Here is a 23,466-nt window from a genome sequence, read left to right as displayed (position 1 = left end):
TGTGAGAAATATTTTCACATTTTACAGCTTGGGAACAAATCTTATTTCACCTACAAACTGTCCCAATCCAATGTTAAAACTGTCATGTGATTTCAGAATGAAACCTGTTTACATAACCAGCAAGTTTTTGGTTTTTTTGGACCTGCAGGACCTACATACCGAAAAATGACGCATATGACAGGACTGACTGCAGTAAAATGACTGTGGGAACATGGAAGGAGTAACAGAAAGTGGCACTCTCGAGCTCTGTGATGAACTGAGTCAGACTTGCCTGGCTGGCCTTGGCGTTGACATTTCCCTGACCGAAGAGCTTCTTGACCACAACCATGTCCTCCTCCTCCTTCACAGTAGAGAGAGCAGCCAGCATGATGGCCGTGTAGCCCGCCTTGTTCTGCTTATCCACGCTGCACACACCTGTAGGGAGCACGGGTTAGTTATACAGAGCTCAGCGCAACTTACATATAAATGCACACACATATACACACTCAACTTTATGGTCATTTTGAAGGCTGCAGTTTTTGGTGCTGTCGAATTGTAATGTGTTATACAGAGAGGTGTTTCTGATATTAAGCCTGCCCTCGTTGATGTAAATGGGGTGGACAAAATAATCGAAACACCTGTATAACAAGAGTTTGGGCACACGTGACACTGAAAACATAAGATGTTTATGTTTAAAGGATATAATATTTTACAATTTATTTCACTTGGTTTTATTGGGCTAACATAGGCTAACATCGCCTGCACTTTATATAAGCATTTTTTTTTCTTTCACACCTAACGCACTACAAGAAAGAATATTTAAGTAACAAAACATTACGTTAACACTCCTTAACGTGTTGAGCAGAGAAACATGACTTTTTAAATTTGGTAAAATAAAAAAATAAATCAAAAAGATACTAATGGAAGTGACAGCTCACGTATGGGGACCCTACTCTCTTCCCATTGGCTCCCTAGACATGGGGTCCGCAGTTTGACCCTTCTCAAATAATTGCTTGGGTTATGAACTGGATTATTAAGTGGGTTATTGTTGTAGGCTGTACGGTGACACTCTGTACTGCTGATTACTCTTAGACGGTCACTGACCCGTGTCCAGCAGCAGCCCCACCACACTGAAGTTGGAGTGGGAGACGCTGTAGTGGAGAGCTGTGTTGCCGTTGCCATCGGTCATGTTGACGACGTGCTCCAGCAGCACTGACGACACCTCAGAGAACGCCATCAGGTAGTCTGATACCCGTGAAGGCTGAGCCATCTTGGCGCTAGAGATACGGAACCACTCGAGCTGGACAGTGTGTGTGCTGGAGAGCTGAAGGTGAGGACAGGAAGTCATGATCAATAAGTAATACTTGTAACGAATGAGCAAAACAGCATCTGAAGCAATAATAAAGCTGTATTTTACTAGTGCTAGTTTCTCACCATTTGGTGAAGTTGTGTATACAGTGTATTTTGGCAGTTTATAGCAGCCTGACGTGCCACTGAATGTTAAGGGAAGTCCTTCTGTTGTTAAACCCAACAATAAGCCAGTTCCTGAGCCTTTTCTCTCTGTTATTGTTACATCAAGTTCCTACTGTTTGCAATTAATGTTTGCTGGTGCTGAAAATGTCCCTAAACAATAAAATACAGTCCCACAGCTTTCATCGACTTTAAGTAATTATGATTTTGCATTATTCTAGTAATGAAGTGATGAAGTTAAATGTGTAACTCTGTGATAAAATGGTTTGAAGAAGCATGCAGGGACGCACCACTTCCTTACTCTTCAGTGTTTTGATGTCATCGTTCAGGTGGTTCTTCAGGATGAGGCAGGCTTCACGCATTTTTGAGCTCAGCTCAAACCTGCAACAAACAACAACGCGTGAAGTTGAAAAACAAAACAAGTTGCTGCTTTCTGTACATAGTTCCTCTTTCTCTGCATTACAATTATATGTGGATTTTACAATTTATGTTTTTATATAATGTATATATATTTACATAATACTTCGAATGCTTCCAAATCGTGTTGCATGGCAAAGACGCACTCACAGAACAACACTTTAATCAGGAAACTATATTAACTCATTCTCTTTAGGCTCCTGACGCGTGAAACTGCATTAATCAATGTAGCAACTTACAAAATGTACTATTTCACACTCAAGTAACAGCATACTTCTCTTTCACAGCATCAGATGAATAATTTGTGGCTCTCAGGGTTTCCTCATCAGTGTCGCTCTCGTCCAGGTTGACGTTTCGCTCCTCCTCAGATGTTTCTTCCTCCAGAGCCACCTCATCATCCTCCTCTGTGCTGTCCAAGCACTCGCCTTCTCCACTTTCTCCAGAAGAACTCCCATCTTCCTCCTCCTCCTCCTCCTCCTCCTCCTCTTCTTCTTCTTCACTGGATGTAGATTCATACCTGGGAGAAACACATATTAGCTGGAATACAGAGCAACTTGTGCAGTTCACATTTTAGGGCCTTGGAGGGTGAGGGAAAAGAGTTTTGTTTCTTACTTGTCAAACCTGTGACCTGGTCAAAGTGTTATTTCCAACCTCTAGACCGTCTGCCGCCCTTCTTTTATTTTTACTGTGGTACAAAATAAAGTTAGGTTTCATGTTACTCACCCTCCATTTAGAATGCCAACAAACTGCAGGCTCTTCTTGCCAGCGGTGCGATTCTCTCCGGAGTTACTCCCATCCTTCCTCTTCATGATTGATTTCAGCATACCTGTTACCATAAAGGAAGCAGATGGATCAAACAATAGTTCAGAGTCCAGCAGAGAAACACATACCTCATGCGACACATGATCGCTGGAGGATTGTGCCATCTCTTTAGATGAACTAGTTTTTGTCTTTCCAGTAGAACTGCTTATGAAACTAATTTGCCAAATTTTATTTTATTTATTTATTTATTTTTTTTTAAATTGCATTCCATTTTTTTCATATTTTATATCTGACTGGACAACGCTTTATTTTCTGCAATTTCTGAATAATTTCTAAGACATTTCATGAAAAGAACAACGTAATTTGTAAGTAATTATAGTGAAAAAATAGTGAGTCTTTTAGCCAGTGCACAGCAGGTCAGCTTGTTGAAATTGCCTACAAGTAAGCATTTCAACATAGAAGTGTCCTCCTAAAAAATGAATAATGACTAAATATTGACTTGGTTATAAATGACAGTTATTTCAAGTACATTCCTATTTTCCCTTTAAATTATTACCAGATTACATAGTCTTTAGTTACGATCGAAGAATTTATTTGAAATTATTCGGAAATGATAAACCTGTAAAATGAATTGCTGCCTTAAGAGGTGATATGTACCGTCCCCACTTGATGTGAATATTAAATTATGTTTTCTCTCTACCACGTGCCCCAGAATGCACTTACTAATGATTGGTTGTTATGTTTTTGCACCAGTGTTATAAAAGACAAAGAATTCTACATTTGATGTAATTTGTGAAGAAAAACACCGAGCATGTTTCGCCCTACAGTGAAGGGAAATACCTCGAAGTTCTCACCTGTCTTGATGTTGCTGGCTGCAGTCTTCTCTCCTTGGTCTTCCTCTTTCTTCTCGGCCGTACTGACCACCTCTTCTGGTGAGACCTTGTATTCAGCGATGGTCAACTGTCTCTTCTTTGGCACTGTAACTTTCTGCTCCTCCATCTTTTCCTCAAACAAGTTCTCCCATTGGCACCCAGTGCTGACCACTGCAACAGGAGCTGGTTCTGCAGTCTCCACTAAAGCATCAGTCTGGGTTCCTTGTTCGATCTGATCTGCTGTTAAACTCTCACCTACGCATGCATCGCTCACCTCAGGACGGCACAAGACTGCAGCATGCTTTAACACGGAAGTTAATGTCTCTACCTGAGCATCCGTCGTGTCTGGTTTTGCAAGAACCCCCTTCTCAAATGTGACTTTGGAGGTTTTCTCATCCATCTGGGATTTAAGGATCACCAGGTCTTTGTCGGCCACACTCAACCGGTCCTCCAGAGCCACAATGGACTCCTGCTGGAATTTAATGGTGTCCTGTAAGGTGTCGATCTCCCGCTGTGCCTCGCTGGTCAGCCCAAGTAGTGACTCCATAACCCAAACCTCAGCCTCTTCTGTCTCCACTCTGGCCTGTACTCCCTCCTCATGAACCAGAGGGGCCTCTGTCCCTGTGCCTATCTCACAAACATTTACCCTGGTGCCCTCAGAGGCGTCTTTCACACCCTGGCTGTAGTAGAAAACAACAGAGTCCATTGGTGTGTCGTCCCCAACAGCCACTGATTTCTTCTCAACAACAGACACTTTTTCTGGCGTTTTTACTAAAACTTTTGATGAAGTTTCTGCAGCTTTCTCTTCCTTCCCCTCAAATTTCTCAGTCAGCCTTTTCAGCTCACCAGATTTTCCGAGGCCTCTATGTCCAGGAGAGTTTGGTGCAGTCAGTCGACTGTGGATACTGTGGTCAGTTTGAAGGGTCTCTGTGGTTTGTGTAGAAGACTCTGTACGAGGTTGCTTCTGCTGGGCCTCTTCCATGACTACTTTCTTCTCCTGCAGTGCTAACAGGAGCATGTCTTTCTCTGCACGAAGCTTGGCCACCTCTTTCTCAAGCGCAGGAACACCCTTTACCCTCTCTTCCATCTCCTTTAGCTGTTTCAAAGCTGTAGCCATCTGCTCTCTAACGGTCTGCAGCTGGCTGGGTGGGATTGGAGTCATTGTGGTGCCAGCAGCTGGAGTGCTCAGCCCAGAGGTCTGAGGACTGGGTTTAGTCCAGCTACTCTGCAGAAGCTGAGTGGATGGGGAGGGTAAGAGCTGTTTGGGAGGATCTGCGAGCTGGAAGCGCCCACCGTTCTGGTGCTGGTGGGTTTGTTCCTGTTGTAGCCGCCGGCTAGTTTCCAGAAGAGTCCGCTCAACTCGGGGATTGCGCTGCGGTGGAGGGGGGGGCACTTTGGCTCCGGCAGACAGGGGAGGAACACTGAGGAGGGTCACAGGGGAAAGAGAGAGCACTTCAGAGGGTGCTGATCCAAGGCGGTTGCGTGGTGGCGGCGGCGGAGGAGCTCTGCCATCCTCGCTGGCCGGGGACGCCAGAGACTCTGTGGATGTCCAGCCACTGGTACGTCCCCCCACACTTGGACTCCTCTGGGAGAGTTTGACCCCTCGACCAGAGCGGCGGGAGCCAACAGGTGCCCGACGGAGATTGTGCCCACTTTCTATCTCTTCTACATATTTGAGGAAGTCCAGATCCAGCTGGAAACCATACGGAGTCTGGACAGAGTAGGAGCCTGGCTGGTCAGCCTCCTCCTGACTGGAGTAGATGAATGGAGAGCCCAGATCTGAAGGGAAAAGGACAACATGGCTACATGCTTAAAGATGGCCTGTGGAGTTTAAATGTAAACAAACAAAACTTATGTTTACATACAGTGTTTTTCACTAAAGCGCATTTTGTGTTTCTTTGTGATTAGTTAACAAGTTAACAACAACAAATGTTATGACAAATGTGTTAAATGTATTTCCTCTCTCATGAAACACTTGCGATGCCCGTTTTTGAATTTTAAATCCTGCATTGCTACATCCATGTTTACTAGCTTGCAGTCTTCTTCTTCCCTGCCTTTGTTGGCACAGTATATGTGTGTCCTTACAAACAAAATGGAGATCTACTCATAAAGCACTCCTCCATAACAAAACTAATGGTAAAACTCCACAGTTTACCTTCAATTAATTATGCAGAAACAGACAAATCTCAAATCAAAATATTACTTCTATTAAATCAGATATAATAGTACTCATGTTTAATATAAATCAGCATACAAAATGTGGGATGTTTAACATGTATGTGCCTTAGTGTTGACACAGTATATCTATTACAGCCAATACACTAAAAGCTGTGTCATCATATGTTGGAGCTGATCTGTGGTGTTTACAGTACAAGCGACATAAAGACACATCAAACGATTATAAATATATTTTGTTTCCTGCGGTTAACACCATTGTGATACCATCTGAACAATCTCAGTGTGGTTAAGTCTACCAAGACACATTTATTACAACAATAAATTGAAGAACTACAGCACACTGCAACGCCCAAACCTCATCTCAAAGAGAAACATAAATATTTACATTTTCACAGACACAAGAGAAACTGAGGTGGAAATAGAAAAACAAAGGCATCTTCATGCAGTTTCTTACCAGGCAGCTTTGGGTTAACTTGCACCGACTGAGTCATTTTTCAGGACGGGGACCTTTCAGCACACACAGCTTCAAATCAACACCTGGCTAAAGAAAACACACAGTGACATGAATGCATTAGTCATGAATGTACTTTCAGACCAAGAGGAAGGAAACAGATCTTGAAAACACTGCACGGTAGTTTGGTAAAAACATTGGCACAAGTCTGTCATTTGTTACCTGCTGACTGTCAACAAGTGTGTTGGTTTTATGTTACCAGTTTTTCCTGTAAGCATCAAAATTGCATTCTCCAAATGTTGGCCATCCCATGAACATGTTTTTGTTAATAGGAGACAGCTTGACACAACAAACAACTAAAAGAATAAAACTTCTAGACGACCCAAGCGGTTCCTTGCTCTCACTTTAATGGCGGACATAGATGCGTCTTTATAGGAGTTGTAAACTTACTACAAAGTGCAGAAACGCCTGAAGAAGTTTACGTTTTCTTCTGGCTGGTTAGCACGTGCGACAGCCTGTGACTGAATTCAAGAGAAGGTGAATTCCCTCCTTTCAGAGATAAAGAGGTTTTGTTAAATGGATCTCTTGTTTGCTTTTCCTCTTAAGAGGTGTTGAAGGACGTTGAGCCTGACATCATCCATACCTCAGAGAGAGTGTATGTTTTCTACTTTGAAGCTCTTGACCCCTTTACTTGTGGTTGCTTGACTTTCTTAACAGTAAGAGTCACTATAAATCACTAAGAGTGCAAGATACATGCCTAAAATTCAAATGTACGTTTGTGTGCGAGTTGTATAAAAACTTCTGGCACACGGTGGAGATTAGCAGTGAGGGGAAACACCGCAGAACAAAGTCAACAATAAAAAGCTGCACAGTGTCCAAAAACCACAAGACAGCTGCTCCATTAACAACAGCGTCACACCATCGAACCCAACTGAAAAACCACAAGACTCTTCTCACCGCTAAAACCTGCCAAACAAACCGCTTCACTGGGAAATCTATTATTTCCTTTGGGCATAATGACACATCGGACAGAGTGGGGACTGACTACATTGTAAAACACCTCAATGCAAAATAATAAACATTATGAGACTTAATTTAAAAGATTAACATGGAAAATATTTTAGTTCAAAGAGGGAAACGATTGATGAAAGTCTGACGGACTGAATCTGTTCAAAATGTCTCAGCAGAATAAACTAAAGTTGAGGGATTTTCTTTGTTCAGAGTAGCTATGGCTGATCATACTAACAACCTGGTTCTTCTTCTGTTCCAAACACGACAGGAAATATAAAACGCTTCCTGTGCTTCAGGAGAAGAGCTACCAGTTAACGAGAGTTCCTAACAGCAAGCAGAGCAAACTGCATCAACTGGATACTTTTCTGGACTTTTTGTCTAACAAGTACAGAGAAAAGACTGAAACACTAACTTAAATATGACAGATTGTAACTTCAGAACAGTACAATGAATGTTGTTGTGTTGTGTTGAAGAGACGTTTACCTCTTTCAGCCGCTCAGGGAGCGATTCATGCAGCTGGAGTTCAGCCTGGTTCCCTCCTCCCTGCTGCACACAGCCCTGAGAGAGAGAGAGACGTAAACCATCAACAACAGCACTGTACAACATATCAACCATACAATACACACAAGTGACAAGTTATTGGAGAACCCCGAATAAATAAGGAGACAAACATCATGGACGCAGATACTTGAATGCATCGTGCGCTTTGGACAAGATCTCAACCCAACTGAGCACCTATTGGAGAACGCTCTCCACCACCATCATCATCAAAACACCAAATGAGTGAATATTTTGTGTAAGATTGGTGTTTAATCCCTCCAGACATGTTTCACATGCTTGCAAAATCTCTGACAAGGAGCATTGAAGCTGTTCTGGAGGCACAACACCCTCTGACGATGTATTAAATGTATATATTTATCACAATTTGTCACCTATGTGTGTTACCCAAAGCTTCAATCTGTCCAGATGTTGCTCAGCAGACAATGTTCTTTTTTAATGTTATTTTCCTATCTTTTGTGGAAATATCTTTTCCATCTCAACATTGGACGAAGAGAAACCTCTAGAAGACCAGAGATGGTGCGTGACAAGAGAAGAAGTCAAGCTAGAGAAGTCAGGATGTGCTCGGTTGAGGGAGCAAGTATTAAAAACGCTGCAACAACAGGACGCTGTAACAAGGTGTGCATCCACCTGCTCCGCCACAAACCTCACTATCGCAGGTGTGTGGGTTTTATAGTGGTTGCCGTTTATGTGTGTTGTGTAAAGCCAGTGCGTTATGGACATAAAACTACTTTTAGTGCAAATCTCAAGTTTCTTTTCTACAACAAAAGAGAGATTCATGCAACACAAAAACTCTGAAACATGAACATACAGTAAGTTGTACCCCCCCGCCTCCCACACACACACACAAAACCTCAGTAACTCAATTTGTTTCAAACACACACAGATGTGTTTTCCAGCAGCCTCAGGCACATTCCTAACACATGCTGTTGCAACACGCCGGTCGTCCTTCTAGCTGACTGACTACTGATAACCTATAAAACACACACACGCACGCACACACACATCATCTGTCAGCTCACACTGCAGCAGACAGGCAATTTATTGTCAAAGTAAAGACCACAACATTCAAACAGACAGAAGACTTATTACCACAAATTATATTAGGGGTTATTACGGACAGCGGATTCATTCAAATACACAGTGAAAAGAAAAGAAAGAATCTTCTGTATCTGATAACGACATTTCTGCTCAGTATCTTCTTATCAGTCGCTGCTCTGTTTCTCCTCTGTGTCTCCGTCAGGTTAAACACAGTGAACGTGATGCTGCAGCGTCCCAGCCAATCATACACACACACACACACACACACACACACACACACACACACACACACACACACACACACACGTTACACAAATGACTTCACCTCGTTGGTTTACTTTGGTCCAAACCAGAGAAAGGTGCTTTACTGTACTTTGAGTTTGTTTAGGATCAAATACAAGCTAACCAGAGCGTATAAACAAGTCACATGACTCAAAGTTAGTTTGTTTATTGGGTAATCAGCAACATGTGATCCTGTGCGTGGTAGGAATTAGAAGAGATTTTGAAGTTGAAACAAACCTGGCTTCAGTTTGTATAACTTTAGCTCCTTGTCTGCACTCTTCTATCCACCACCATGTGTGATAGTGTCACTTTCAACAGGTAGGTTGGATTACACTGCTATTTATGTGAAGACCCAGGAAAAGTTTGTGTCAAAGTTGTTTTCCCTCCTTCCTTTAGGTCCTCCCTGGTAGCATCTCCACATTAACCAGTATGAAGTGGTCTTGGTACAGGTACAATAGAGCTGTGTTATGGTTTGTATCAATGATGAAGTGTGTGTGTTTAAACATAAAACAAAGAGCACAAGCATCTGTGTGGCAGTTTCATCAACAGTTGACTGCGTGCAGACGCTCACTGCAGGCACTACGTCATTCATATTTTGATCGAGACACCAAAGTCAACAAAGAATGCCAAGCACATGATGAGAGTTTCACCCAAACATGCTGCAGATCGTTTAAACCAGAACGTATAAAGTATGAAATCGGATCAGAAAGGCTGGAGGTTTGGGAACAGTCACACTCGGGGACATTCGGACTCAAGTGACTTCATCCTGGATAAACTTCAACAAGCTACACAAAGACATCTTGAAGTCCAGTTTAAGTTTCAGTCCGTTTCCATTACGGGAACTTAACAAGCCATAATTTAAAGTGCAGCAATCAACACAGGTTCTGCTTTTGTTTCCACTGCTCTCCATTTTCTTCGGCGCTGCTCATGAGGTGGTCCTAAATCCAAACACCACAATTAATAAAGCAGGAGGTGTGAATATACCGGTGATCTTCTGACACAACAACACAGTGGAAACACAGCGCAGAACCTAGTTCAGGTCTTGGGAAGCCTCCAGGTCGTGGAAAAGGCTCATTAATATTTTGACAACTGAGTCCACATTACACAAGAGACGTCATCTACACCATTACTTTCATGAAATTGTATAAATAAAAATGTTATTACACCGTTCGATGACATGATTATCCACTTTAATTTCCTTATGTGTCATCCACAGCAGCAAAGACAAACCAAGAAAATGAATTTAAAAAACACAACCAAAAAGATGGCTGCTGCAGACTGTAGACTGCAGCGTTTTACTACCAACAACTAAGAAATATTCTGTAGAGCATTATTCATGAAACTGTGCTGCAAAGTTAACTAGTCTCTTCTCCACATATCTCTCTTCAATTGATTCTTTCATTTACACTCCATATCTTTACTTCCTTTCTCCCTTCTTTATTCCTCACCTCCTCCTTTCCTCTCTTCATCTCTACCCTCCTCTCCTCACATGACTCATTTCTCCTCTCAGCCACCACACACACACACACACACACACACACACACACACACACACACACACACACACACACACACACACACACACACACACACACACACACACACACACACACACAAGCTCCTCTCGAGTGTTTCTGTTTTTCTCTCTGATTTGATGACAGACAGCAAATTACAGAGAAGCTGCATTCCTTCCCTCTACACCCCCCCGAGTCCTGACCAGCTGAGAGCCACGTTGTCGAGTCTCTCACACACACGCACACGCACACACACACACACACACACACACACACACACACACCACCGAGTACCAGTGCTCATAATGACACTTGCACAAGCCAAAAACAAAATGACAAAAATTCCCATAAACACGTACACATGAGCGCACACACAGAAACACAGTTTGACACACTTGTGAACTCTGCATAAACACAAACATATGAGAGTAACATCTAGTCTTTTAATTAGTGCACAGCAAGGCGGCTGAACGTGCAAACATGTGAAACTAAAAGAACAATGAATGAACATTTATGTGGCTCGTCTTTTGATGACTTTTCTATTTTCCTTTCAACTAGAAGCAAATAAAGTCATTAGGAAATTACAAACCCTTAAAGTGACGTGTTACCTTGTCATCGTTCTGAGATAACCTACTCACGGTAATCGTTGAGATCTGGGAACATGTTGGCTACAAAGATGTCCAATGAGGAAAGAGAGAGCAGTCAGATGATCAGACAGGTTGTCAACCAGCCAACAGTTTAGCCAAATTTTCTGAACCACTTTGTTTGGAGGTTTAACTCAAAGCGAGCACATCTGAAATGTAAACTGAGCGGCTACGCAGGCCAGTAAAATTTAGACATTTGAATCTGTAAGCTGAGATGGACGTTGACAACATCGTTAGTCTTTGTGTTGTCTTTCTAACAGGTTTGTCTTTCTTGTGGCTGTTTAAAACTTGTTTGATTGTATGATTGCTTGTGTTTATTTCCCCCCCATTGAACTTCTTAATATTCTGTTCGCAGATCTCAACAAGTAACTCTGTAAGTTACAGTTTTATTGTTCCGGATAGAAATTAGGGCCAAACTTACGAAAATAAGACCCGAGATGTAATAACGTGGAATTAAGGGAATCATGTTTAGCAATGAGAGGATCAGAGCCACAAACCAAATGAGCAGCTCACATTACATTTAAAACAGAATATGTTGTCTTTGTTGGAAGTAACACACACATTTATTTCCATGAAAATAACTTAGATAGATTACTACTTCAGTGACCATACATAGGAACAAGTGACGAGTGGAGAAGCGCCTCACGGACGTGTTACTAATGAAGAGAACATTGGGTTGTCCTGCCTTCATGGAAGAGGAAATGTTGTGCTGGTTCGAGGCTCGGGGCCATGTTTTGAAACAGTGACCTCATCCCCACCACCACCCTTTTCCCAAGACGAGAAGCCAGAGAGAGAGAGAGACACAATCTGACAGACAGGGGGGGGAGTGAAAGCCAACATCCTCTCACTGACAGCAACTTTTACTCTCCGACTGCTTTACATGAGAAAAAACCCATTCAGAAATCTGCACACACACACACACACACACACACACACATAGAAACAGAGATAAAAACTAAAAACCACAAATACAGGCCTCCACCCCTATATGAATACTATACTTGTGAGGACATTCACTGATTTCACTTTCAGTCCAACATAAAACCCAAATTTTATCCTGAAACTAACCACTGATCATTTTCCAAATTTAATCCAATAGTTTTATAGCTGAAACGATTAATAAATCAGTCAATCGAAGGGAACTTTATAGGCAATGATATAATCGTTTAGTTTTTAAGAAAGTAAAAATGCTTCTCAAATTTGAGGTTTTGCTACTTTTCAATGTTTTGACTCAGTAGATTGAATATTTTGGGGTTTCCAACAGTTGTTCAGTCAAAACAAGCCATCTGAAGACGTTGCCTTGGGCTCTGGGAAATTGTGACTGGAATTATTCACAATTTTCCTACAATATATAAATTAAAGCAATCGAATAATGGAAAAAGAAATACTGATTAGATCAATGGACAAAAATAACAGTCAGCTGCAGCGTTAAGTAACTTGTGAATTATAGCAATATTTAACTTCTTTCATTTAACTGTGGGGGGTTTTCTGAACAAATAAAATCTCACTTTTGATCATGTTGCATGACCTCCATCAGCAGAAGAACAGCTACTAAATGGACCTCGAGTTTAAATTATTTTCTCAACTTCCATTTTCCAAAGTCAAGAACGAACTTTGAATCTCAACTTAAACCGACAAGAGGTGGTCAGAAAACATGGAAACATGAACATCTGCGATTCCATGACAACTGGGCAAAATGAGGCTCAACGAAAATCATGTGATGCGATCAAAAGCTCCACAACAGCTGCGAAGGTCGGGAATGAACTTCAAACTTCAACTTATGTGAGGCTTTCTGAAACAGGAAACAGTATCTCAATGAAAACGTCCACTTTAACAAACTTTAACTCTCATCCCAGTTAATCTTAAACCTAAAACCAACTGCTAATCCTGAACTTAATCTCTTCTAGAGGCAAGGAGAAGATTTCTTTCATGTCTTGTGTGTCCTTGTGAGGACATTCAGGCCTAATAGACATAGAAATACAAGCGCACACACACACACACGCACGCACGCACGCACACACACACACGCACAGGAGGGCCTCTCTGCTGCTGGGATAAATCTGCAGTTTCCTGATGGGAAGCCCACTACTCCCCAAATAAATCCCCCTCAGCACTATACACACACACACACACATATATACACACAACCCCTTCATGCCCCTGTGGGAGACCTCCCATTGTCTCCCAGTAGGAACTGGAGGGGGGTGGGGGGGTCCTGCCAGGAAACCCATCGGGCCGTCCTGAAAGCTGCTTCCTGAAGGCAGCAGGAAAACACTGGAGAGAAGACAAGCAGAAACTGAGTGCTGAACAAATAGAGCCAGTGTGACACGAACACACACACACACACACACACACACACACACACACACACACACACACACACACACACACACTGCGGCATCCTGCAGCCAGCAGCACCCAGGCCGACATCACATGATGCATCACACTGAGGTTAGATAACATGTTATCTGTTTTGGCCGAAGACTGGAGTGTTTAAGTGTTTGTGTGCTGAAGCTCTCTCACACACACAGTAACACCTCTATGTTCAGGATTCTGCCACCAGATGCCATTTCCTGTCTCCCATCTCTTCAACATAAACCACACTCTGACGTCACATCACCAGCATCATGTGTGTCCTGCTGTATCCAGAAAAAGATTTTTTTTTTTTTTTTAAATCACATTCAGGTTGACTTCAAACATCACATGCGTCCTGCCCGCCCTCCCTCTTCCTTCCAGATTCTCCAGCAAACACAATCAGGCACATTCAGCCTCCACAATGAGGCATTATGCCTCTCTGGTGGCGACGCTGTTTTCGAAAAGTTTTGTGAGGCCTCGTTGTTTTCTCCACACCAGCCCCCCTCCCCCCCCCCCCCGCACTCCCTAACTTTTCCCCGACTGTGTCCAGGTTCAAAATGTCACAGAGTGGATTCAATAAAGTTGCTGGGGAAGTCCGACAGAGTCGCTGAAGCCCCCCCTCTGACTTACAGCTTCTCATGAAGGACAAAAAGGAGACCGCTGTGAATGGATGCCAACATCCAGTGATACCTTTAAAACTTTGTAGCTCCTCCTCTGTCAGATCTCTTCACTCTGATATTCAACTCATTTGAGATGTTTCATGATGAAATACTTTTAGTCGTCCATCACGTTTTTCTCGGCCTGATATTCAGTCGGACATTATGTGCATGTTAGCCAATTTCCTGTTATTTTGGGGGTTATTTTGTTTTGCTGTAACCAGTCAAGTGACAGATCAGTCTTGCAAATGTCATGTTTCGGTCCACCATTTCTGATTGACAATCAAAAGACTCACGACCATCAAAGACATCTAAGAGTTGTTATGACTTTGATTGTTGCTCCAACTGGCTGAAACAGCTGTCATGAGCACGACAACAGATCTATTTGATCGCTGAAATGTGGGCCGTGATTCAGAGGTCTGGAACCAGACTTTGATCTCTTATGTTTCCCAAAAGGAGGAATTTGGAAATATCCTTTAAAAATCATCCCTCACGGCTGTAAAGAGATTCTCTCTTCGAGGATGAAGTGTGCCAGGAACAGCTTTCTGCATCCGTTGGGAAAACTGCATTGTGGTTTTTCATCCAGTAAAGATTCAAACATGGACATCCACAGAACCAAAGACCTGACTGGACATGAATTCATTCTTGGAATGGCAACATTACATATTTCTTTCTGGAAACAATGGTGTTGCAGCCCAGAAAATCCAGATCCAGATTCAGCTGAGGCTGAGGCAGTGCTGCCTGACGACTGGCCGCCCCTCCCTGAAACAAAGCAGAGTCACAAATCGTGTTTTCCCAATTAGCCTGTTTCCAGCTCTGATGTCACGTTGCTGTTTGGACCAAACACACCTTGTTTTCCCTCCGTGGTGAGAAACAAACTCTCCAGGCCCGTTTCCCCCAAACTAAGCTGCTGTTTTAAATACGTATTTGGCTCAAACATCTCCAGCCCTTTTCTCTCAACTGTACAAATTTGTCTTTCTTTTCTCTCATTTCCCTTTTCTCTAATCACTTCAGCTCTTTTGTGTTTTCTAGCCAAGCAAATAACTCAAATAAACCGGCGTAAGGCATCTCTAAGCGTCTCTCTACGTTGACCTAGATATCAGGTCTTCTGTTTGAGATGCGACCCAGTTGTCTCTTTCACAACAGTAGCAACTGGAGTCTCCAGATGTTTGATAACTACAGAACGAGACCAGATGTCAGCCGCTGCTGCTTTCTGCCCAGAAACAACTGAAATATGTGTCTGTTATCATTATCATTTCCTTCACTGGAGGACAGTTCAGCATGTCTTTGATGGAGAGGGTAATGACAAGGCACTGGGTGCACGGAGGTCTTTGAAAAGACCTGACAAACACACCTTCGTCACCGTGGAGCTGCTCCTGTGGAAAATACATGTTTGAGGGCTCTAATTCAGTTTTCCATTATGCTCTGATTCAGTTAGCGTCTCCAAGCATCGCTACTGAAGTCGCACTGAGAGGCAATTTGATGTCTGCCAGGCATTACGAAACTTCATTGAACATATCGATGCCTTGCAGTCGACTCGGAGACGATCTTACAAATTACAAAGGAGACTCCATTCAAAAAGTCTTCTTCTTCTGCTGCATTATTCATTTTGTCCTTACAGTTTATTATGCAACTGTTTTACCTCCTTGTTTTTGCAGTTTTATTGATCAACGCCCTTTATAAAGGTTTTAGAAGTTGTAACTAATGGCTTTATTAATGGTTAATAAATCATTTACTAATGCTTCACTAGCCAGGTTTCCATCCAAATGTATTCACAAAATGTGAATATTAGACGTTTGTTCATGGAGACAAACCGTCCCTTAATGGCTTACAACTGATCTATAAAAAAAGAGTAGTAAATCATTTATTAACCATTATTAAAGCCAGTTACATACTTTTAAAACATTAATAAAGAGCTCTATTAGAAAGTGGAGCCATTATTTTTATTTTACAATATTTTATAAAGCTTTTTCCTAAAAACAAATTGTAATAGAACATTCTATAAAATGACTGATGTACATAAAAGCAAGAGAAGAGTTTACAAAACAAGAAAGAAGAGATAAAAAAGGTAACAGAACATAAAAATTAGCTAGAAACAACTAAAAATGGACGGGCGGGGATGTAAAAAGGAATAAAATCACGTTGGGTGGCTGCAGTGGGAACTGAACATGGCGGCGTCTGAGCCTTGTTCAGGCTCTTTATATGACTTCATAGGGCAGGGGTGCTTTTCCACCAGCACCTCAGTGCTAAACACAGCATTTGTTCCATTATGAGCCAGTGAACAGAGGTGATCTCTGTGCTGCGATGGGTTTGGGAAACCAGAAACTGGAGTTCAAGGCCTCGCTCTCACTTTGCCCTCAGAGACGTTTCTCAGGCACCAGATTCAAAAGCACAAACAGTGAGAACAAAATCTCAAGACGGCGTCAGAGAAAGTTTGAATACAACCACAAACTCAAAAGTTCTCTCTCTTCAGTGTCGCACAAAACTTTCATTGTTCGATCCAAAAATTAAAACTGGGCTCAAAGGTTTGTGGCATCACAGCGACATGCAGTAAACGTTTCCAAAAGCAGTCGTGGTTTGGTTCTTCCAGGGAGGAGCGGTCAGTTCAGGCAGCATGACAATCTGACCTTTTTGGTGCTCGAGGCACACCTCAAACCTCAATTATTACGGCCTCCAAATCGTGGTCAGTGTCTGGTAGAGTAAACAAGCTCACCAGATGTTGCCAAAATGCAGCAGTGTTTGGTTAGTTTGGAGCTTTTTCCCACCCTGATGTTAGCGCACAGAGTTTGATTAGCGCCTCTTTCCCAAGCTCTGCCGGTGCCTGAGAGTTGACGTGGGTATTTTTAGCCCTGTGTTTTTCATTCAGAGTTTCTCAGGCAGTGGAGATAGCAGAGGGAGGAGCGTCTGGCTGGATCACAGTGGTAGACCTCACTAACAATCCTCTAAATTCATACTATAGTCCTGTTTCACTTTCCTGTTAGTTTCACATTCATCAGAACATCAGAAGGCAAACGGGACGTAAACCCTTCACAACCAATAGACCACAGATAAAGAGCCATGAGAGGTCACTGGTGTAACATTATAAACATCATTTACAACATTTTAAAGGATAAATCGGGTGATATTCTGTATTTTTCTTAATGTCAACAAATCCTGTGAAAAGACCCAGGAGTTCTCTTAGTGGCCTGTCTTTCGGGTTTTGGCTGCTGAAACATATTCTTGATTCACAAATGTATTTTACATTAACGGCATGTCTTCTCAATATCGCCTGACCTCGTAGTTTGTTTTTACTTCGTTCTTAAAACTCTGGCAAAATCAGTATGTTGGCTTCATGGTTGGCATGGCTACGCATCAGTGTCGTCTTAAAATGACTTTAGACTCAGGCGGATAGGTTAGGGAAAATCGACCGGTGTCTCTACATAATACATCTCGGGATAATGGCAGCTTTATGCTTTAATGACCTTTTAATTCTTTTCTTCACCAGCCCACTTAAAAGACGCTCCGAGCTTGAGATAAGGAGTCCAGAGCCTCAGGCGAGGGCTGACTGTGGATCCATTCAGAGAGACGACCTGAGGCTCACTGTCCTTTTCCAGAACAGCAGTCAGTAAATGAAAGTACAGAACAGGGTGGTCTGTTAAGTATGGATATCTTCATCTCTTTCCCTCTCATCACCTCTTTCTCTTATTATCTCAAGACATAATGAACATGATTCTGAGATGCTCATATTGTTTTTTTATAAAGGTCGTTATCACAACTTATCTTTGTCTGGGTTTTGCTGAGATCCAGAGTGACCGTCTCATTTTACTGTCCAAGTCTAATAGGAGAGCTCACAGTTGATTGGATTTATTCAAAAGGTCAAGAGGAAAGACTTCACGACGATAATAAGCAGACATGGACGGATAACCAAATTCAACATCATTAATTTAAATTGGTTAAATTAGATTTCTGCCAAACCGTGAATCGGTCATCTTCAGATGAATTGAAACACGTCTGATATCTCGAGATAATAATTACATTCAAAATCAATCTGCAATAATTGTGTCAAAAGCACCGAAATTGTTTTCTTTGAGTTGCATAAGCCATGATGTCGAGACTGACAGGGGAAATACATTATGAGCGACAGAACCGCTCTTGATTCCTGTAAATATCAAAGTGTCTAAAAACTTCACCAAGAAAATATTTGTCTTTTGCCACAAAACAATGTTCTCACCCAGAACTTCCTTTGTTTAACCATTAAATGTTTGTGTAATTCCTATTTATTACATTTTGCTGTTTACAGTTGTCTTGTATTGTAATTGCTCTGTACTTCCTGACTCTGGAGCTATTGTTTTAAAATAATTGTGCATGTTCTCTGCTACAAAAAAAACATAAACTAAGAAAAATCAAATAAAGACAAGTTGTAAAAACTAGAAAATTCGCAGCTGCCTCTTTCAAACTCATCGAGCTGAACTTCTGAAGAGCCTCTCCTCCTTTCAATTTAGAAAAGCCACTCCAATCAGAGAATCTGGCATGAAGCTGAAAGTGGCAATTTCCATTTTCAAAGCCTGGATGCCTGTTAATTATGATGAAAGCCTGCTGCTATCAGGTTCCACGCAGCCCTGACACTTAAAACTAATTGTCGCCTCAGAAAAGAAAAAAAAAGCTTGAACTTAGACAAACCACAGTGACTTTCATAGAGAGAAGATAATGAACACGTGTTTAAACTCTCCTGGAATTATTATTGTGATTGCACTCAGCGGATGTCAGATTAATGTTTTAATAACAAATAAACAACAGGTTCAAAGTTCCTCCTTCAACCTTTAACTGGAAGTTAAAGAAGAAAGAAAACACAGCCCTCTCATTCAAGTATTCAAAACCGCACTGGAAAAATTGTATTTTTTTTTTTGTAAAATTACAACTCAACTCAAGTAAAAGTACACGTAAAAGTAAAAGGTACTCGTAATGCAGACAGTTTGGCCCTGTGAGTGTTATTATGTATTATATTATTGGATTATTAGCATTTTACTATTGTAGTTTGTCAAGATGGAGCTAATTAACTAATTTCTATTCTGTAAATCTATAACAACACATTATAAACTGATCATATGATTCCTAAATCAAATCTTGATCTGCCAGTAATGAGTAACTAAAGCTGCTAAATAAATGTAGTGGAGTAAAAAGTACAATATTTCCCTCTGAGATGTAGTGCTGTAGAAGTATAAAGTAGCACAAGATGGAAATATTCCACTAGTAAGTAGTAAGTACTTCAAAATTGTACTAAGTACAGTACTTGAGTAAATGTACTTTAGTTACTTGCGCTGTTTAAAAGATTTGGCGGATTCTGCAAATGCAACTAGAGGTCGGTCTGTCCACACCAAGCTCCGCTCAAAGTAAGAGGAGAGGACGCCGGAAATAATCCAGACGACATCCAAAACAAGACAACACAGGCTATTACTGAACTAATATGTAAAAGAGGGACGCTTGTGCACACAGCAGTGATTAAATCATCATTTGCTCTTTTGGATTTCAAACCCACCAAACTACCTGTGAGAACGTGCCGATTTAGTTTCTGATGTCAGTATACAGTCAGTGAGTCCAGCTTCTCTCTTTGCTCCCTGTGTCATGTCACCTCACAGTCTGGAGGCACTAAAATTAAAACCTCTCGCAACAGAGCTAAAAATACACGATGGCATGTATTTTATCAAGCAGCAGCTCTCAAGGGTGAGAGAACAAAATTAAATTCAGTTTTAATTTAATAAACTGTCCTCTTCTGTTCCACGGTGTAAACAAGGCGAGAATGCATGAAACAGGAAGGAAGTGTGTATGAAAGAAAGCTTAACAGGACAGGTATCAGACTGTAACACTGACCCCCGACACCTCTCACTAAACTTACACAGAGTCTATTTCTGAGGCGACAGCAGTAAGTCAAACCCCAGAGTCCTGTTGCAGAAAGACAGTTTCCCCTGAGAGCTGAAAGAAAACTCAAGAGATTAACACTTATTTAATTCCAAGTTTCTGTTTATCGTTCTCTTACTCAGCTCATCCTTGTACAGTACATTGTCCTGTGGTTATCAATTTGGGAAATACTTAGGAGGTTTTTTCTTTCAAAAACAACATTGAGAAAAAACCTCCATCTAAAAATGACAAATTGCAGTTAAGAAGAAAGCCGCAATTTAAAATCTAGTTTCATTTTACAAGAAGAGGCCAAAGTGGAAGTTCCGGACATTCCTCATAAACATTCATTGTTTCTCTTTTAGCCTTTTATCCAATCATTATTCCACATTCTTCCCAAACCAGTCAATTTGCCCACCCGTCACCTTTCTCTATGGTTACCATCAAATAATTGAACATCTCTTTTCTCAAACACGACACAGATAAAAACATCTAAAGTGCATGCTGGTGGTCACAGTATACATAAACAATGTAACCAGCACAACTACAGTACTTCATCTTAAAAGTGCAGAGCAGAACTCCTGAGATCATCAAACATTTCAAATCGAATGCTTCCTTCCTCTCCAGTCTACCTGTGCAGACGCCCCGTGTCACCGAAAGAACAATGATATTCAACGATTCTGCGAACACCTGTGAACCAGGATGTTAAAATCCAACGCCGTTATTTTTTTTTATGATTTTGTACAGTGTCTGTGCACGACAACTACAGTATGGTTAAAGATTAGAGAAAGATGGTGGCTATGGAAAAAACTATGGTTAAACTGGCAATAACTGTTTTTTGGCCACTTGGGGGCAGCAGAAACAAGGTGTGAAGACAACACTGACATATTGTCACCTTTTAAACTGATATGTTGAACTTGTTAGCGAACAGCTGCTCATTTACACATCCAGCAGTTACAGACAAGATGATACATTTGGAGTCGTGTTTCTGGCCACCTGATGAACATAAAGTCCAATATTCACTCTCTTTAAGCTCTGTTTTTGGTCTCCACCAACTCCTGAAGGAAATATCTGCCTCTTTAGCTGCTAAATCTCTCTGTGTTCACCAGCTAATCAACAACTCTGTCTGTTTGCTTCCTGCTTTAGCACTGGACGTAAATCGAGAGCTGCAGATCGGTCCAATAAGACCATAAAACCTAATGTTTCCAAATCAGCAGCCTGTGTTCCAGCCACACAATCAACAAGCTGTTCTCAGATCCTCTAACACTGTCAAAGCTCGTCAATCTGTCACGTTAAATGTATTCCTGGAGTCTCAAGTTAAGGTTGTGATTTCCTGCATTTCCCAGAATCCCTTTCCACAACCCCCCCGGCAAGAGGAGTCAGATGTTTCTGTTTTCTTCTGTGGTGGATTTCTCCCTGGATCATTGCTTTTTGATACTTGGGACTTTTCACTGTTTATGTTTTGAATCGCTGACTCATTTTCTGCTCTCAGTCTTCACTGCAGCTTCTAGAAACATCTGGATGTGACCTTTTCTGCAGGTTGACGTGGTCCATCAGACGAAACACGACCAGCACAGCAGCAGCAGAGAAACGTCTGCTGAGACCGACTTAACATCTGAACATCCAACACCACAGATCAAAACCTCTGAGATGAAGTACGTCGTAATAACAGACCAGAGACCAGCCAGGGGTGGGGAGGGAGGACTTAACACTTCTGACAATAGAGGAGGTCGAGGGGGGATTTCCATCCCATGCAGCAGCCTCACCCATTACAGCATCTGACAAATACTTCTTCTAAGTCTGCTCCACATCTACAAGCAATCAAACTAACTTTATTTATGAAGACCCTTCGACAACAGAAGTGCTTTAAGGGAAAAAGAAAAGGGGATCCCAAAAGAACAATACTATGTCTAAATCTGCTGGAAAGATCAGTATGTGAGATTATAGATAGCAACATACGTTTCTTCTCAGACTATGACACCCAAAACACCATGTTTCAAGACACTGAAGTTCAATGTAAGTATAGAAAACGACCTTTGGTTAGGTGTTACTGGAAAAATAAGTTATATATCATATTTAATATCTTTGACAGACTTATACAGTCAATATTTAATACTACAAATCTGATTAAAAAGAAGCTGTATTAATAACTATGGAAGAGACAAAGTCTTACAGTCACTTTTCAGGTCTATCAAAAGCCTAAATAGACAAAGTGGAAATCCTACATGACCTTAGAAATTAGAAAGAAACTATAAGTCTGTATTGAGATATTAAAGGATTGTTTTCATGTAAGTTTAAAACACTATGAAGCACAATAAAATGATAAGCCCACCCCATGTCCTGGACATGTCCTTCTGAGCATCATCAACAGATTTCCTGCAGCCAGCAGTGATTTTTAATGAAAAGCTTTACACGTCTTCCTTAAAGGCGTTGCAGAGACAATAACATTAGTTGTGCTCAGTAATTCACCATGACACTTTGAGGCAGCTCCTAACTAATAACACACTTCGTTTAATCGCTCTGTCGTTTGTTCACAGAGTCGATCATTCGGGCAATAATCAGCTAATCAATACGTATCAGCACCCTGTGTGTTAATCGATCCCTCGGGCTGTTTCTTACCTTCTGGCTTCTCTCCGTCCAGTCACACTGAGGCTTGTCATGACTTTCAGAGAAGGTAGGAAAAGTTTGGGAGGAGAGGAAAAGAAAAAAACCTCCTACCCCTCTGACTGCTGTCAAGGTACATAAACTGTACAAGGAGTTTCCGGTTTTGGATTTAAAAATAAAACACCAATGTTGAACTGGCTGCATTGTTTTTTGTTTGTGTTTTCTTTGTTTTTTGGAAAGAGGGTTTGTAAATATAATGTCTGTCAGTATTATGGCTATTAGTTTAACTTTCTATCAATACTTCTCTGCTGTTTATACATGCATAACCACCCACTTTATGTATAAAGTAATATTTTACATTATCCATTCTATAGTTATTTCATTGCACTATTTGTATTTGTTTACAATTTAAAGAAACACTTGACTTGTATGTAGATGTTGTATGTTGTTGGTCATTGTTGTTTTTTATATATATACTCCTACTTGTATGTACATTATAGTTATAGTTTTTTATAGTTAAATTTATAGTTACATTTTTTATTACCTATCTTGGTTCAGCTTTGTTGTCCTTGTTTTCATGTTTGTCCATTTTTATCTTCCTGTAAATTGTTCTGTATTTATACATAAGCTGATTCTTAATAAAAACATGACCTATTCAGTTTTCTCTGTTTGGATATGCACTTTATATTGATTTTGGTCACCTGCTATTGTTGATAGTTTGAGGCTGGTAAGCTATTTGAACAAGATAATGATTACACACTATGTATCTTAAAATCAGAAGTGTATCAACCACATGATTAT

At 41.2% G+C, this 23,466-nt stretch overlaps 1 protein-coding gene across 1 annotated transcript in view; it reads right to left on the bottom strand.

The window, feature by feature from the left end:
• Positions 1-22,702, bottom strand: part of kank3 (KN motif and ankyrin repeat domains 3) — a 28,129-nt gene extending 5,427 nt beyond the window's left edge. The window contains exons 1-9 of the mRNA XM_070908678.1: positions 22,681-22,702; positions 7,624-7,698; positions 6,133-6,219; positions 3,483-5,279; positions 2,590-2,692; positions 2,141-2,383; positions 1,740-1,830; positions 1,084-1,303; positions 272-414 (exon numbers count right to left, since the gene is read on the bottom strand). Of these exons, the coding sequence (XP_070764779.1) occupies positions 272-414; positions 1,084-1,303; positions 1,740-1,830; positions 2,141-2,383; positions 2,590-2,692; positions 3,483-5,279; positions 6,133-6,169 (2,634 nt within the window). The 5' untranslated portion in view covers positions 6,170-6,219; positions 7,624-7,698; positions 22,681-22,702. The remainder of the gene's footprint in view (positions 1-271; positions 415-1,083; positions 1,304-1,739; positions 1,831-2,140; positions 2,384-2,589; positions 2,693-3,482; positions 5,280-6,132; positions 6,220-7,623; positions 7,699-22,680) is intronic.
• Positions 22,703-23,466: the final 764 nt, after the last annotated feature.

The sequence above is a fragment of the Enoplosus armatus genome, chromosome 7, assembly GCF_043641665.1.
Source record: "Enoplosus armatus isolate fEnoArm2 chromosome 7, fEnoArm2.hap1, whole genome shotgun sequence".
In the NCBI taxonomy this organism is placed as follows: Eukaryota; Metazoa; Chordata; class Actinopteri; order Centrarchiformes; family Enoplosidae; genus Enoplosus; species Enoplosus armatus.
Note: the sequence above shows the minus strand (reverse complement) of the source record. Positions and strands in the feature narration are given on the sequence as shown.